At 43.3% G+C, this 18,576-nt stretch overlaps 1 protein-coding gene across 3 annotated transcripts in view; it reads left to right on the forward strand.

Moving 5' to 3' along the window:
• The window catches only part of Sap-r (prosaposin), a 100,574-nt gene that overhangs the window by 48,742 nt on the left and 33,256 nt on the right, over positions 1-18,576 (forward strand). For all 3 annotated transcript variants that reach the window (XM_075694306.1, XM_075694301.1, XM_075694311.1), the window contains 4 exons: positions 1,893-2,017; positions 3,538-3,703; positions 10,685-10,800; positions 14,995-15,160. In XM_075694306.1, the coding sequence (XP_075550421.1) occupies positions 1,893-2,017; positions 3,538-3,703; positions 10,685-10,800; positions 14,995-15,160 (573 nt within the window). The remainder of the gene's footprint in view (positions 1-1,892; positions 2,018-3,537; positions 3,704-10,684; positions 10,801-14,994; positions 15,161-18,576) is intronic.

The following is an 18,576-nucleotide window of genomic DNA, read 5'->3' on the forward strand; positions in this document are numbered from 1 at the left end:
GCTGTAGAGGCAGTAGCATTTTGTGGAACGTGTTGTGAATTTCAGGTGTCAGCCTTCATAGTGATCAAGGCGCAAATGTCCTGCTTCAGCTGTTGCATATTAAGTGAGGAAGGACATGAGAGCAAAATATATTATAGCTTTAGGTCAAAAAACATTGTTTGAGTTTCTTGCAGTTTCAAGTTATTCAACTAGTAGTATTCAAGAAAATGCCAGCAAAGTTTCAGCCACATCTAAGCTCGGTTTTGAAAGTGCATTCAGGGTGTGAAGAAAAGGCTTAGTATGAAATGGTTACATCATTATAAAGATGGCCTATTCCTATAATTATAAGCTAAGGAGTGACAAAAATAGTAGGATGTGTGCAAAGGCTGATAAATTGAGTCAAAAGCAACACATCTTGAGCAGAAACTGCAAAGGAAGCCAAACTCAAGACACTATTTGCACAGGCAGTGTCACTTGACTACAATTCACCGCCACATGAGGTTTCGTGCCAACATGCGGTTTGCTGGTACATGCAGCTCTGCGTAACTGTTTTTGACCACCATTATGTAGTGCTCTGCAGCCCTTTGCCATATCTTCTGCGCACATTTGCATGTGTAAAATGGCCCTGAAGTTTGGGACTCGGCACAGCTTTCGAAAGTGGCATCGTTTCACAAAGCTGAGTGGCACAGCCTGCGGGGGGCGAGCGACCGCATGCAAAAGTGGCTCGTGCTCCAGTCTTTCCAGGTCACCATGAGTGATCGACGCTGCATCTCCTTCCCCGACGCTGGCTGCGTCTGTTCGGCAAGCTCAGGTGTTTCAAATGGCCGCAGCCCTGGCAGTTACAAAATTAAATGTTGAACAAAAGGGATTCAGAGAATGCTCGAGAAACTGGTCACTGTTTATGTCATGCACGTGGCACACCATTTGGAGAAGAGCTTCAGATGATAAAGTCTTAATCTTTATTAGCTTTTTCTTAATTTGCATTTTTTTAGCAAGGTTATGAGTTTAAAAAAAATTATTGTTTGTCTATTACATTACACAGACTTCGCTTTAGAGAGCTTTCTGGAATTGAATTTTGTGCAGAATACTTCTGTGGGCTCAGATTTTAAGTTTTTCCTTCCCTACAGAAAAATTGAAATTTTGAATGCAATTGTACCAGTGCCTAATACATAGAATATTCTTTTTTATGTTAACTACTAAAATCTAAATAAATGGCTCCACAGTAGCATAGTTTGGGCATTCCTAATATATTATATCAGGCACAAAGTGCTGAACATTTGGGATGGTAATTTTTATAACTAGCTATAGTTATTTGAGCTTTTGAGGAGCCACAACTCTTTGAAAAAATGTTCTCTAATGATAAAATTTGGCACTCAGCCCTATACTATAGTTCTCAACATGCCTTCCAATTTTTAATAAAATTGAATAGGTGGTTCATAGACCGTGCCCCCACCCCCCCCTCCACCTTAAGTTGTTTGCCTAAACCCCTTAACTGTAGATGCCTTTTTACGCATGTACTGCAGGGCTTCCTCTGTGTACAAAAAATATGAGTGATGGAAGTAGAGCAAGGTTTTAAATTCCATTCAGGGTCACTTTATCTAACTATGACAGCAGAAGTGTGTGCTGCCTGCAATCCTCTTGCGTTGAAGTCCAGTTTATCCTTCTTAAATTTCTGCATGCATTGAGCCATGTTATGCTTGACTTGGCAAGCAGCACATTTTTCATTGGTCACTTTTATTTCTTTCAGGATGCATTAGCGGATTGATACTAGTGCCATTGCATTATTTTTTAATTAATAGCTGAATACTTGATGTGTAGCACTGTTCAAGCTGGTGAACGAAATATTTGAAACTGAGCACAAAATCAAGCCTCCAAATCTTGTTCTCATACTAGAGCTTCTTTTATCATTTTAGCAAAGAAAGCTGGGATGCACCCTGTTGCAAGTGTCCCCTCTAAGAAGCCTACAGACGAAGAGTGTGACATCTGCCAGACTGTGGTGCAGTTTGTCTACAATGAACTGAAGAACAACAAGACTGAGGTTAGTTGGTGGACTTTGCCAGTCTTGCAAATTCCTTCAAATTTTTGTCACTGATCACTATATTTTGCTTAATTTTTTTGTTATGTGTGGAGGTGGGTTTGTAGGAGACTTGCCCTATGAATGACGGTCAAGAAAGGGCACGATGCTCCTCATCAATGCACTACACCAGGGTTCGTAGACTCTGACATGGTGTAGAGAAGGCTTGCAAGGCTGTTGCATTTGTGTCCTCATGCAAGACACAGTCACAGTGTCATTGTTCTCTTGGCACAGTGCCTATAGAAGTTTCTAGAACGGCCACAATGACCACCAGTCTGTCTGCAATGTGCAACATTGACTGTAAAAAATAGTGGCCAGCTGTAGGTCACAACTTTCAGGCTGACAACCATGAATGTCACTTTCTCTGCTGTTGACTTTTGTTTTGTGGGCACAAGTTTGCCATATAACTTAAGGCGGGACCTGAGTCCCGGATAAAAACAGTTTTTGTTGTTGACTCATGAAATTTTCAGGAACTATTCAATCTTGTTTGCTAATTACAAATATTCAATTAATTTTTTTCTTAGTTCACCCAAAAAAGTTTCAATTATCTCTGTTATAAATTTGGGAGGTGTCTTGCAAAAAATGTACTGCACTAAGATAGCTAAAATTAAGCATGTATCTTCCTGATTGTTCAAATAATGCATGTTTAAATTAGTCGGGCTTAGTCATGCTTTAGTTAGGCAGCTTTTTCCCACCACAAACTTTCTCTTCTTGAGATGAATAAAGTTTTTTGATTGATTGGTTTTAGCTGAAGTTATGAAATTATAAAGTTGCAACTTTGCAAATGTGAATTTTTATTGATGATTTCTACAAGATTTAGAAATGTTGCAGTGTCCTAAAACACTATGTCATAGCTTTTGTGCACTCTCTGACTCTTAACATTCAGACAAAAAAGAAATCAAGAGCTTTGAATGGGTAGCAGGGACAAAGTGCTGCTCCCAAAATTTTAAACCCGGAAAAGTTATTTTTTGAGAAAAATGCAAAACATTAGAAACAGTGCAAAAATGATATATTATGCTGCAAAACCAGGTAGTTTTTTCCTGAAGCAGTGTTGAAAGCTTGTTTTGGCAGGAAAGCAAGCTGCAAAGATGCTTTTTCGAATAAGACCAAGATGGTCTGGCTGTGATGGACAGTTTTGGAATATTGAATGACACAAAATGGTCATTCAAAACTTTCATGTTCAAAACTGAGCATTTCATAAAACAAATACAGTGTTTTCTGCCTCAATGACATATCATCTTGAACTAGGCCTTTTGCCAGCAGGTCTGCCCTGATATAGGGACTAGAAAAATAAAATAAAATAAATATCAATTTTTTCAGTGAATTTTTTGTCTCCAAGACCCATGGGCCCCCTTAAACATATGACTTTTCAGATCTTTAGGCTGTTCTACTAAATAAGTCTGCACTACCCTCTCCTTACCTTGTGATACCTTATTGTGCGAGAGTAGAAATGTTGTTATCCTTTATGGCGGCTGGTGGCGCAGGAGGAGGTGAAGCAACTCTTGGACAAGGTGTGCTCTCTGCTGCCAGACTCGTGGAAACAGACGTGCACAGACACAGTCAACACCTACTATGATCAGCTGGTGGATCTCATCTTGCAGGGCTTTACGCCTGAACAGGTCTGCCAAGAGCTTGGCCTCTGCCCTTCTGGTAAGGCTCTTGTCTCTGTTGGTTGGGCGTGTCTTCTGTTTGTTGGTGTCTTTAGCGCGTGCCTATTCGGTTGTTAGAGGGACAGACAGAATGTTCAGAATGTGAATCGAGATAGCCCCACTGATGGAAAGGTCGTATCTCGTATTGACTGAAACGAGCGCCGTTTTCCTCATTAAACTAGGATTTATATTTTTAATTCTTCATAACGAACCGTGAGAAATGACCTTTGGCACCCTCACGCAGCAAAAGCATGACAAAAAAATAGGATGCCCTATCATTTGACCATCTATCATTGTATGTGGCTCCACGGCCTTTTATTAATATGGAAATGCAATACATTTTCTTTATTATAATTTTTTCTGTAACTTGCAATGCACAGCTAAATCTTCGCTTGTTATGAGTAGAAAAGTGGCGCCATGGCCTCAGAGATCAAGTGGGGTACGCTGTAGCCCATTCTCGGAAGCCATAGTGGTGTTGTGAGGTCTTGTGCCCACTGCCAAAAAGGGCACCACGTTGTCACTATCTAGTACAAGTAGTTGCACTAGCCACAGATGCAGCAACTTATAGAGCAGTATTTTATTTTTGGGCAAGGTGAAAAGTAAAAATTTGGATGGTTAATGAAAGTTGCACTCACTGCTGCAAAAGCCACCCACCGTTCTGCTTTCCCAATTCGCTCTCACTTCTCAGTGTTGCTGGCATTGGGACTCCTATTTCTTTTGAGATTGCTCAGATCGAAAAGTTCTGCTTACAAGATTTCTATGTGCTTTTGGAAGTAACAGCTGCAGATACAGTCAAACCTCGATATATTGAACACGGATATATCGAATTATTGCATATATCAAACACTTTCTATATCACCTAGAAAATCGCATGTATTTAAAATTTTTTATTTCGAACGAGGTCAGACGTAAAATGAATATACAGTAAAACCTCGTTAAATCATACCCGCTTAAACAGTAGCTTCGTTTTAAAAGTAGTAAAGTAAAATGCCCGACTGAGTGGCCTTTGAACAAAATGCGTTTTGTATTGCATAAACCGTACCAGCTTATTGAGTACGTATCTTAGCGCGTAGTATTTCCACTTTTCGTCGCGTAATCACGGCCATGCGTCATCCCCATCGGGCTGCCTATTAGAACAAGCCTTAGAGATCAGAACAACGGCCTCCAAGGGCCCTTTGCATTTGCGCATGAAGCGGCATCAACATCAACATAATTTTGGCGGCGAGGACTCGCATCATGCCAAAGCTCGTATAAAGCACCGGGTGCTCAGCATAGAAGAAAAATTGGACATCGTTCATGCTATTGCATGTGGCACGAAGAAGTCGGCGAGGGCACGTGAAGGGGATCTACTGTTGACTACGGTGTGTGGCATTTGGAATGTGAAGAAGTTGCTCGGCAGTGCTGCTGCAACCGCGAAAAGATGCCGGCTATGAGGTTTGAATTTTCGTCATCGTTGCCTCTGTTGTGGAAGTGTCGCCTAACGACAGTGATGAGGACAACATGAAAAGCGACAGCAGGGGCGATTCGGGCCCGACAGTGTCAGAAGCTGCGCATTACACCAGTCTCATGAATGCAATCATTGTGATGAGAATAGCACCCCGCAATGAAAAAGGCACCCCGCGACTTCTGCAGCTCTACCGCGCCTGTGCACGGAGAATATGCAACGCCAACGAGGAATCTGTCATGCGAGTGTTTGCCGAGAAGAAGGGGCTGGCTGAAAAGCTAGTTCGTAGCTTCAGTAAGTTTGAGGTCGCTGTTGTCGCTGCTAGGCCGCCACGGCATCAAACGAAAATTACCGGCTATTGTCGTGTGAAGTGGATAAATACTGCATGTTTTTGCCCTTTCATCGCACGCTCGCGGAGTTTCGTTTCTGACTGGTAAGTGGTCTATCTCATGCTATTTCGGTTAAGCAGTACTACCGTTTAGTACGTACTTTTTCCGAGTTCCGGCCAACTACGGCTTAATGAGGTTTCACTGTATCGAACTTCACCACCCCAGACCACGTGCTCTCTATTGACAGGCGGTGAGCTTTCCCACAACATGCTCGACGTTAGCAGTGGCGTGATAGGCGTTCTCGCCTGCTGCGTGCTATAGCTGCACACATTGATAGCTCCGAGGACGCCATTTGAACGTAGTAGCGTACGCATGTGGCGCCTTGGCTAGTTCGACAACGTCAACGACACATTGCATTTGCCGCACTGACTCCTCCTCGTTGCCGCGCTCTGTGCCTGCCGCGCCTCACGAGGAATGGCGTTTGCTTCCGCAGAGACGCGCGACAGCAGATGTTGACTGGGCTCACTTATAGATGCCATGGCAGACGCCACTTAATACTTTGTTATTGACAGTGTTTCAAGATGCTTCGATTGACAGACATGGAGATTACAATGGAAGTAGCGGTCAAACAAAGACGCTACGGAGGTTGATATAGCAAGCGCTGATGTTGTCCCGCTCGCAACTTCTACTGAGGCTTTAGCTGCTTTGGCCCATCTACGCCGCTGCTGCGGTGCAATAGAAAGCACCGGCCTATTGCTTGTGGATCATTTAGACTATGTTGAGGACGCCATGGTTATGCACGCAGCTGCCAATAAGAAGCAATCTACATTGTGCTGCAGTAATTTCAGCCAAAGAAACAAATACGTTGTGTGAAGCTTGAAGTGAGCACAGTTGAACCTTGTTAAACCGTACCCGCTTAAACAGCAGTTTCGTTTTAAAGTAGTAAAGTCAAATCCCCGACTCAGCGGCCTTTGAACATAATGTGTTTTGTATCCGCACAAACCATACCAGCTTATTTCGTATGCATCGGTTAACACATAGTGTTTCCACTTTTCGTCACTCAAACACGGCGGTGCGTCATCTCCATCGGGTGGCTCGGCAGAACAACAAGCCTCAGAGATGAGCACAACGGCCTCCAAGCGCCCTGTGTGTTTGCGTGTGAAGCCACACCAACATCAGCATAATTTCGGCGCCGTGCCCGGGCGTTGTGGCGTCGTGCAAGTGAGAACTCGCGTCATGCCGAAACTCGGATAAAAAAGACGCCGGGTGCTTAGCATAGAAGAAAAATGAGACATCGTTTGTGCTATCGAACGTGATGCGAAAAGTTGGCGTTGGCACGCGACATGGGTCTACTGTTGACTACCGTGTGTGGGATTTGGAATGCGAAGTTGCCCACCAGCGCTGCTGCGACCGCAAAGAGATGTCGGCTACGAGGGCTGACTTTTCGCCATCATTGCCTCTGTTGTTGCTGAAGTGTCGCCTAGCGACAGTGATAAGGACGACATGGAAAGCGAAAGCACAGGCGATTCAGGCCCGACAGTGGCAGAAGCTGTGCTTTACGTCAGCCTCATGAATGCAGCCGTCTCGATGAGAACAGCACCCCGCAATGAAAAGGTGCCCCGCGACTTCTGCAATGCTACCATGCCTGTGCACTGAGAATATGCAACATGAACGAGGAATCTGCCATGCGAGTGCTTGCCGAGAAGAGGGGTCGGCTGAAAAGCCGGCTCACAGCTTCAGCAAGTTTGAGGCCGCTGTCGTCGCTGCTAGGCCGCCGCGGCATCAAACGAAAATAACATGTTTGTTGCGTGAAGTAAATAAATACTGCATGTTTTTTCCCCTTTCATTGTACTTTCTCAGAGTTCCGTTTTTGACAGTTAAGTGGGCGATCTCATGCTATTTCGGTTAAGCAGTACTACCGTTTAGTATGTGCTTTTTCTGAGCTCCGGCCAACTACAGTTTAACGAGGTTTCACTGTATTTACTGTGCTACGATTGGTTCATTGATTGATCTGTATAATTTTTTTATATGCTTTTTATGTGATTTTATATATCGAATTATGGCTATATCAAACTATTTAACGATCACTGCACTGTTCGATATATCGAGGTTCGACTGTATAAACACTCGAGGATGAGTGTTTCGTTGCACTATTAAAAACTGGGTACTTAAAAATTTTCATTCGCTTTAGCCCCTTGATATACAGGTCAATTTTGCTAGGAGCTGGACATAAATGATGATTCTTTTTATATGACCATTGAAACCTGGGAATGAAACCTTTACGAGGTCATACACAGAAATGTACATGCTTGGCTTTTTAAATGCTGTAGGTTTCCATGTTCTGCCTAGATTTATATACACTGTAGAGGCCTGTTTGCTTTACAACAAGCATATTATTGGTTTGCCTTTACATTGCATCCTTTCTTTGTCCAACACTGCAGCTTTTCTTAATGTGGCATCCCTTGTCCCATTGCCCCAATATGCCCCATTGTCTATCGCATGCTATATAGGCATGCCTATCAATTTAACATGTACCACATGGCACAAGTCTTTGCTTTGATTTGTTTAATTTTACAATTTCGCAAAGTTTGCCTCGTGATCATGGTCACATGAACCTTTGCTTTTTGCTTTTGCTGCTGATGTTTATAACACGTTTCACAGGTAACTGTCTTTCGTTCTGTTAATTTGTCGCCAGTTAAGTAGATATTTTAGTTAATTCAATTTGACCGAAGGTTCCAGCAAATATCTATGTATTTCTATGGGTTTGACCCCAATTGTTACCCAAACGGCTGTAGCTTGTGTCTTGGTGGTGCTAAGGGACATTGGATGCATCAAAGACATGCTATCTCCTGCCAAGAATGCCCATTTTGGGCCTGCCAGCTGTAATGGCAGCCCGCAACGAATGAATGCTGTACTTACCGGATATTAGCATGCACCTTTTTTCCAAGAAAATTGAGCCAAGAGTGGCCTGTATATTACAGTTGGATACAAAATCAAAGCTGCACTCATGGCGTACTGTCAGTTTTTTCATCCACTTTCATTTCCATTAATTTATCGTTTCATTATTTCATTTATTAAGCACTAGTAATTTCCCCTATGTTTCCCTTGGTCTCACTGTTTGTTGGCTTCTTATGATATGACTAATAAAAATCGGGCCCCTCGATTAACCCCCTTTCTTCTCGTTTATTAGGTGGGGTGATGAAATTTAGAAATTCGCAGGCGAAAGTTAGAATCGATTGGTGCAGCACAGGGATAATTGGAGATTGGAGGGAGAGGCCTTCGTCCTGCAGTGGACTTAAGATAGGTGGATGACCGTGATGATGATGCCTACCTTGATAACTGATGCCTACTAGAGATAGGAATTCAATGAATGGCCAGTATATTTGGTACACGCTGTTATGTCCAAAACATCAAGAATTTATCACTGCCAGCCTGTCGCAACCAACAGAAGGGGTTGTAACAGCCAGCTGCCGGGCGGTCACAATTTACGCAATAAAAATCCTCTGGCTGTTTTTGAACGCAATGCTGTGTCCTGCTGCAGTACAAGGTCTGTTCGATTCACCTGAACCAGTTCACGAGGTGCTGCACCCTGCCATCCGTTTCAGTGGTGCAGCAATGGCACCCTCTTAACCACACCGTTTGTTCTAAAAGGTGCATGAAAGGTGCAGGGCTGGTTCAAGATTTTTATACACCCTCTCTACTGTCAGTGCCGACTTGGTGTACATCTACATGTGTTAAGTAGCAGCGCAGCAGACGACACAGCACACGGGCGCAAACGCCATTCAATCTCTGCTTACACGCGTCTGCTATGTCTATGTGAGGGCAGGGTCCACATATGCCTCAGAAGCCAATCATGCCAGCAGTTCAGGACCTCGCAAACTATACCCACTTGGTGCACATTGGTCGGACAAACCATTTAAATCAAGCTGCACAATTTCTAAACTTCTCATGAGCCACCATGAATGGGTTAACAGTGGTGCATGCTTATCGAATGGACGTACAGTCGGCGACAGATCAGTTGGACTCAACTGGGACTCCCAAAAAGTCAGAATCATTGGCAGGTCGAAAAGCGAAATTCACCCAGAAATAAGTGACTCTATTCCACTAATGGCCAAAAAAGATGTGCCGGATTGTCACTTACGGGATACCTTCAATGTCGCATGACTAGTGCAAGACCTCTTGGCACCTACTAGCAACGGCATTCTCGTCACAGTGCCAAGCATGCTATCTTTTCACAGTGCAGAAACGCTGCCACCTGTAAATGTGTCCAGCACTAGTTACACAAGATAATGTCGGCACAAAAGTATCTTCAAAAATTGTCCAAGAATACGACCCAAGCTTGTCAACGCATTGGTGCACTCGTATAGGCCTGCCTTTGCTTAGACATTCCGTGGCCACGATTTTCTGAGCAATTTTATGCAACTCCTTTTCACAATTTTCGGGCTTTGTCAGTGGTCAAAGTGGTGCTCCGCATACATTACCAATGGAAACAGCCAGCCATGAAAGTAGCATGGATTTGAGCGAAAGGCATCACTGCAACATCGCAGTCCTTCTTTTTACCATTGTCATGCTGTTGCTACAGATAGAGGAAAGTACAGTCAATGCATGCACTGAATTCTCATTGGTATCTACTAGACTGACCAGGTTATCCTGGTTTCAGTTTTTAGGAGGCGTCGGCATCATGGGCGGTGATCACATTGGTTACGTATCAAAATGAAAATACCCGTATTGCTATTTCTGCTACACTCAGTGGCCAAATTAGCACAGGGTCGTGTAGTCAGGAGTCAGAATTATTACATGGCACAGTATAAGCTGTCCAAAATTTTGGTCGTCCTTATACGTTAAGTCTATGGGGCTAGTGGTGGTGTCGCAGAGCTGTCCCAATAATCAAGCATGTCCAAATTATCAGTGTCTGAATTATCGGTCGGATACTTTATTAATAAATTTAATGCTTGTGTGTGAACATACAGAAAATTATCCATAATTATATTCCCCTAATCATCATCTGCCTTAGTAATATTCTTCATAAGGAAAGGCATGGAATTTCGCATCAGATTACACTGCTAGCATTGGTGCCTTCTTCAACATCAACCTCCCCAACCCTGTCACATTTTGTAGTTTGTGAAAACTAATCACTTTACGTAGGCTTCATAATGGTCTGAGTTATGTGTAAAATTTTGTTGATGTAGTGCCTCGTTTTGGGTTTCAGCCCAGAGAAAGCTTGGTGCAACCAGACCTGTCAAAGTTGCCAGTGATGAAACGTGCGTGTACTGTACAACAATTGTTCAGTATGTGTATGATGCCCTCCAGGACCAGAAAACTGAGGTAGGTGCATGTTATTGCAAGTAATCTAACATTGGCTGAATTGTGTAGTTGAATCAACCTACTAGTGTAATCCTGGCCAATTTTCCAAGTGGTGACGAATATGTTCTACCTTTAACCAAGCTAATTCGTTATTTGTTAAAGTACCAGTTTAGAACTTGTTGCCTATTCAAATAACACCACACTTCGCCCACTATTTTTCCAACCTTAGTATAGAGAACTGGCGCTGGCTAGGAGCGCTAAGGCAATTTGAGTGCCCTACTCAAATATGCTGATTGCATCCGATAGGGACGCTTCAAAAATGCTATGACACTAGTGCCTTGATATTTGAAGATTGAGCTGGTTGCCTAAGGAAAAAAAACATACCGGAGCAAGTATTTACAACAGGATGAGGCAAGTGTCTGCTGCAACAAATATGAGGAGACAACAACTCAGCACATCCTAATGAAATGCAGAACTGTTCACCCAGCGAGAGCCGTAGGTAATGTGTGCCTTCCAGAAGCACTGGGATTTAAAGTGAATGGAAGCATTAAGTGGGATGCGGCTTTTGCATTGTGATAAACGGGCAACAAAAAAATATTTTTTGAAAGTAATATTTTGAGTTTGTATAACTCTGTTTTTATCGGAGTCCGAAATATCATCACTGTAAACCACGTAGAAGTGCACAAAAAATGTGTTTTATCAGCCAAGGTTGCGAAATATTTCGCGGAAATCAAGAAAGAGCAGCGTTCTTCAAGCGACAATATCTCCGGAACAGCGCAACCAAGCGCTGCCATCTTGGTCTTGTTGGAAAGCGCATTTCGCCGTCTTCAAATTTGCCGCTTCAGCTATCTCCTCCATACAGAAACAAGCACACAAAAAGCAAATGATTGAAGGTTGTGCCCCTCCATGGTCGTGCTAGAGTTGGCTAGAGTCTGCGATTAGCCGCGCCCTCCACGTGACTCCAGCGGGGTTCGCCATTGGTGTGGCACTCGTGTCGTCTACTTGGTTCTTTGCACCTCGCGAGTATGGACGTCTCCACTCGCCGTAATCTCAACGTGTCAAAACGGGCGGTACGGGGACATCGCAGTAGGGTGGCCGATCCCAACGTTTTTTTACGTCTCAGACCCGCAGCTAAGCATTCTGAGCATCGGTGACGCGAATTGCGACCAAGATTCGCGCGCAGAATCCTCGGACATGCGGCTAAGCCTTTCAGCACTCGGTGTTTCGGAATTAGTGACCAAGCACATCGCGCTAGCAATCCTCAGACCCGCGGCTAAGCATTTCGCGCATAGCAGTCTCCGACTCGGCGATCAAGAACATCGCGCGTGGACTTTGCAGACCCTTGCCTGAGCATTTTGTGCATCGACGCCTCCGACTGCGCGACTGAGTACATCGAGCGTCGGCTCCTCGAGCCCGCACCTAGGCATTTCGCACATCGGCACCTCGGACATGCAACCAAGCATATTGCGCGTTCACTCTATTATCATATTGTCACAAGAGCTCGTAACAATATCTATCATACCACCCCCTCATAAAGAGAACTTCATAATGACCTCTGTTCTAGGCCCCTTGGGCTGGCACAGACACCTGGCTGCAGAAGTGATCGAGGCATACAAAAGTACAATTCTGGAAAGCACCTAGCAGTTGCATATCTATCACTGGCTCTCTGATCCTAAGTTCCACAGCCATTGTCAAGTGAAGATGACGCAGAAGGCTGCCGACACTCAGAGCCTTCATTCAGTAACATGGTCAATTCTACCAAAAGAAAAAAATGCCTCACTGATTGCACTGAAGACTAATATCAATCGGGCATCCTGCAGGTACAGCACCGGAACTATATTCATGCCCACACAGAGTTCTGCTCCTCACTTGGTTTGAAGCCCAGGCACCATGCTCTTTGTAGAGCAGCAGCAAAGAATGCCATACAAAAAAAGGGGGGGGTGGGGGTGAAGGCACACCAGGCCAGAGGCCACATGTACAAGAAGCCGCACATCAGAAAACACCCCAAAGACAACTATTTTGGTGCCTTTTAGAGAACTGAAGAGAAGGTGAAACTTTGAGAGCCATTTTCTCAAAATTGTTTTTTTGCCTTTCTGCTCAGTTTCTGGAGCTGATTTCTTTGTTACCGTTTAGCATATTTTGACTCCGTTTTTTTGTTTTTGTCACATTCCTTGGGCTACAGTGCAGGTCGTGACATTCTCGCTTTCTTATCTCAACTCTTTGTAAGTTTATGATATGGCTATTTGTCTACCCCGAAAGTGTGCTTGATGTGAAGGTAACATAAAAAAAATGATACTCCAAAAAATTTATGTTGTGAAAAAAAGAAAAGCAACAATTTCATGACCAGCACACATTTAGCTATCACATTTCTTAAGTTCCCCAGGCTCTCCAGAAAGTTTGAGGGGGAAAAATTCTGCTCAATAAAATTAAATAAAATGTTCGGAAGATATTGCTCTGAAACTTTTACGGAAGCATCAGGGAGTCATTCTAAACATTTGTGCCAATTTTGATCAAACTCCATGAATAAGGAAGTTGATATTGAAAGCCATGTCCCCTCTTTAGCTTGGACACCATGCACTACATAGAGTAGCTGAAAAAGATGCCATGCGGAAAAAGAAGGCTGCAAAAGCTCATCGGGCTAAAGGTCAGGTGGTCAAGCGATGCCGCGTTGCAATGGACATGAAGGACTATAACCCTGGTGCCTATTGAATTAATAACCACTTTGAACCTCGTTTCTCAACACTGTTTTTTTGGCATGTTGCTCAGTTCGTGGAGCAGATATCTTGGCAACTACTTTACGCATTTTGATTGCGTTTGTTTTATAAGGCTCCTTGAACTGTACTTGGGGGATAGCGCTCTTATTTTTTATCCTAGTGTTTTATGAATTCTTAGTAAGGTTCCTTGTTTGCAGTGCAAGTGTGCTCACTGCAGTGGTACTGGAAAAAACGTAAACTACAAATTTTTGTATAGCGAAAAAAATAATTTCGAGAATGCTATCTCCTTCTGTGTACATTTGGCTGTGCATACAGTAAACTTTTTACTTCATTTTGTAAATGCTCCAGTCTCTCCACGAGGTTCTATAAAGAAATAATTTATCTAGCAAGAAGTTTTCGTGATATGGTTCTGAAATTTTTATGAAAGCATCGTACAGACATTCTTAGTCTCTGTGCCAATTTTCATCAACGTCCACCAAGAAACAAGAAAGTTGGTACTGAAAGCCACGTTCCCCCTTAACCATTCAGGAGTCGAGGTAAGCAAGAAACGTTTGAGTATTGGTGAAAACAAAGCAGGGAACAGACTGATAGGATTGGATTCGTTACAGTCATAGATAATGGTACAAAGTAGGTGTAGAATTAAGGAAGAGAAAAAAATATCAAGAAGATCTAGGAAAGTGCCGCACCGAAAAGCACGGATAGCATACCAGATTAGGTCGAGCAGGTTGGGTGGCTAGTTGTCACTGCCCCGTTTCAAAGGGGTAGCCAATAAATCATCATCATTGATATCTTGAAAGATGACAGACGTGTAATTGTATCAACAATTGATAACACCTGGCACGCCTGGCCAAGTTCTATCCGTAGCAATGCACATATTGAGGAGCACATGCGCTCTTACCGGCAGCGTCGGCACCGGCATTCTAGCATGCTGGTGCCGACGCTGGACACATGCGGGTTGAGATGAGCAGTGAATTATGCTGACGCAAAATCGAAGCATTTGCTGCTAAAAACTGTTACCGCCCATTAGGCAGTGTGTTACGGCAATGCTGTTGGCACGCCAAGTTTCAGCACTGGTTGCCTATAGCTTATGTACTTAAAGAGAATGAATAATGTGATTTGCCCCTATGTTTGAATCACTGTTTCTGCATTGATGTTGTTAACTAATGTTTTTCTATTTTCATTTTACGGCATTATGCACCTATTCAAAATACTTATTTGGTTGAAATTGCTCTGTCTTATTTGCATTTTCCCTTCTTTGATTTGTTCCATTCTTACTATAAGTGGTACTAAATATTAATAAAGTTCTATTGCATCTGTTATATTAAGACAATATTCCGCCCCCCTCACCCTTCGCTCCCGTTTTCTTTAATAATTTTTATTCCTTGTGTTTTAGTGGGCTTTTGTTATGTATATGATTGCTCCAAATAACCTCTGACATAAATTTGAACTTTACTAAATTGCCGACACTGCTGAGTTTCCTGCTCTTTTGTGCTTCCTTTAGGAGATGGTCAAGCAAGCACTAGATGAAGTTTGTAACCTCTTCCACGGAGATAGGCGGCAAGAGTGCGTTAACATGGTCAACACATATTTTGAGGTTATTGTATCCCTCATACTTCAGGACTTCACTCCCCAGCAGATATGCCAAACGATTGGACTGTGCCCATCATGTAAGTACTGACCTCTCAGTGGAAGCTCCTGTGTAGCATATGATTACATGTGTTTTCTTGATTCATGTTACCAGCACAAAAAAACATAAACTGCAACAAAAAGGGATAGATGTGTCATATGTTAGATGCGACTGAAGTTTGTTAGCACAGGGCTATATTAGGCAAGAAGCATAACAAAGAGCATTATAATTGCGCATACATGCCATTCTTGTTACTGAGACACTCCATTTCATTCTCCATGACATCAACAGAAGCGATGCTGGTGCATTTATACTATATCGCTTTCGTTTTTCATGCCGAATGCCTCAGAAACTGATAATTGGGTTCTGGTTGACAGGCCGACTACAACAAAATTTCACTTTGGCTAAATTGGTTATGAATGAGTACTATACTAAAGCAATTTTGGTAAAGCTTGCGAGGTTGGTAATTGTCTCATTTTCTTATTAGTAGCCTTTAAATGGCACCTAAGCACACGACACATGCAGCTGATGGTTATCAGACTTGATGTAAGTCACAGCACATCGCCTCCCCAGATTTTTCAGCACATCGCAGGCAGCTGTAGGTGGCACATAAACATGCCACCTACAGTTATGCGAGAACTGACGATCCCTTCAGTGCAAGCTGGGTGGGGAGTGGGTGAAGGAGCGGTAACTTGATCAAGCAGGTGCTAGGGGTGCAGAGGAGCAGGAGACTTGCACCTATCTGCTTCACTCTCCCCCTAGAATGCACGTCGTCTCCTACTGCTCATGGATGTCCATACGCGGGCATGCACTGCATCTTGGAGGTAATCTGCAGCAAGTGCAAAGCCACAAGCCGAGAGGGTTGGTGCCTTGTTACACATTGTGTTCCTGTGCGTCTAGTGTTGGTGGTCACATATTCTCTAGGAGGTCTGAAAAAGTTTGCAGTAGAGAAAGCTTTTGTAACTTCTTACCAGCAGAGGTGAAGCCTGTGCTTGCCCCTACTTTGCTTCTGAAATAGAGCCTTGTTGAGTGGTGTCCACTTACAGATCAAGTGCTTTGGCTCTGTTAATCTAAAAGCTGGGCTAATTAGAAAATTAAAGCTGGTTTTTCCACACGAAAGTATTCTCTTCGGCTGGGTTTCCATGATGTTATATCCAACAAAATTTGCGAAGATCTTCAGGCTTCATCTAAGAACCAATAACAGAAAGGTATATGTCAGCCAGTATCTGTACAGCAAAATACGCCATGTTAGACTCGTTGAGAGTGTGAAGGAAATGCCTCTTTTTCTCCTCTTTTTCTTCACTAAAAGCTAATGTTTTATTGTGCCATTCCTAAGATGGTGGCAGACCGGCTTCAATTATGAGACAGCATTTCTACTCTAGCAATTTTTTCGTTAATCTTCCTGGCATAATCGGAAGTGTCCGAGACACAGCAGAAAACGTTAGCTTGCATTGTGACAGTGAGTGTTCGTGGTCATCGAGCGAGATCTGTGCACGTTTGCCTGAGCGGTCGGGATGCTGATAAAGCTACGACCCTTACTCGATGTAGTTCTCTCTTTACAATCATCGTCAATGCACGAGCTTTCTGGCGAAACTGCAACATTTTCTTATCTCAGGACAAATATCGGTATCTTTTTACGCTTTAATTTTTAAATTGTGTATGCCATCTGATGGGGTCAGCCATGGCATCCAAGATTTACCGCGCACCGCGCGACGCGACACATGCAAATCTCGGACACTGTGAGTCGATGCATTGCTCTTGGCACGATCTGCACCACATGCGTCGACTCTCATAGCCATGTTATTATGGCCCTGCCTTCTTTCAATTTGTTTATAAGTGTGATTGACAAGGTAGTCTGCACCAGGAATATTCTGGGAATTTGTTGTGAAATTAGTTTTACTGTTGAAACTTCAAAGCATAAATGAATGAAATTTGTGATTTAACGGAAGTTCTTCGCCGCATGTACACTTTCGTTATATTGTGGTTTGACTGTATCATGACAGAAGCAAAGAGTACTAATGTTTCAAAACTATTCTTAAGTATGGAGATTTTAAAGCAAAAGAGCATGCCTTGAGTACTGACTGACTTCAATCCTGCAATTGCATCATGCCCTCTAAAGTCGTTGATTTAAGATTTCATTAGCGAAATTTTGTTCATTAATGATTGTGTTGAAGAATATTATGTATATTTTTGTGTCGGCCACTGCTATTAAGCTTAGTCACTAAAAATTATTATTTTACCTTGAACCTCCTATTTTAATTATCTGAGGCAGTCATTTTTGAAGCACTCAGTATGTCCCATAGTCTTGGCCTGTCAGGAAATGTGCTCCACCATTGTAAAATCTACATGTGTTAAGTAGCAGCGCAGCAGACGACACAGCACACGGGCGCAAATGCCGTTCAATCTCTGCTTACGCGCGCCTGCTATGTCTATGCGAGGGTAGGGTCCACATGTGCCTCAGTAGCCAATCGTACCAGCAGTTCAGGACCTCTCAAACTATACCCACTTGGTGCACATTGGTCGGACAAACCATTGAAATCGAGCTGCACAATTTATGAACTTCTCCTGAGCCACCGTGAATGGGTTCACAGTGGTGCATGCGTATCGAATGGACGTACAGTTGGTGACAGATAATTTCTCGGCAAGTACTGCCAAAAAGTCCAAATCATTGGCAGATCGAAAAGCCAGATTCACCCAGTAGTAGGCAAGCTAGATTGTCAGAACGACGAGTTAGAAAATAGACTCCGTAAAAAGAATTTGGTTATTCATGGCTTGCGTGAAAAGCCTTCCGAGTCGGCTGATGATCTGCTTAAATCTGTATTGGAACTCGTATCAGTTAAACTCGGTGTAAAATGCGACGGCATAGAGCGTTGCCACAGGCTTGGAGCTGAAAGAAAGGATAAACCTCGGCCGGTAATCATTAAATTACTGGATTTCAGAACAAAGGTTGCTATCTTGAACAACGCTCGGAAACTTAAGGGAACTAATATATATATAAACGAGGACTACTCTGCACGGGTACGGATGGCACGTAGAGCGCTGTGGCAGAACTCGCAAGATATGCGCAAGAATGCTGGTAAATTTAGACTTAAACACGACACACTCACGATTGACGGTGTTCGTTACATGTGGGACACTGATAAGAATGTCATTGTTAAGGCGTCAGCGCGTTCGCCTTCAACGGTGTCAGCCTCTGTGCCTTCGGCTCTCGTGAAATCGGCTTCTGCAAAAGCGACTGGCAAGAATACTGCTTCGGCTAATACTGCTTCGGCTCGTGTTGACTGACGCTGCGATCAGAATATAACTGTCCTCAATGTAAATGCGAGGAGTGTACTCAACAAAGTTGAAGCTCTCAATTGTTTGGTGGAAAGCCACAACCCAACAATTGTCTGTCTTACTGAGACTTGGTTAAATGAATCTGTTATTGATATCGAAATCTTGCCTCCTGGTTATGCA

This window comes from Dermacentor variabilis, chromosome 1 (genome assembly GCF_050947875.1).
Source record: "Dermacentor variabilis isolate Ectoservices chromosome 1, ASM5094787v1, whole genome shotgun sequence".
NCBI classification, from domain to species: Eukaryota; Metazoa; Arthropoda; class Arachnida; order Ixodida; family Ixodidae; genus Dermacentor; species Dermacentor variabilis.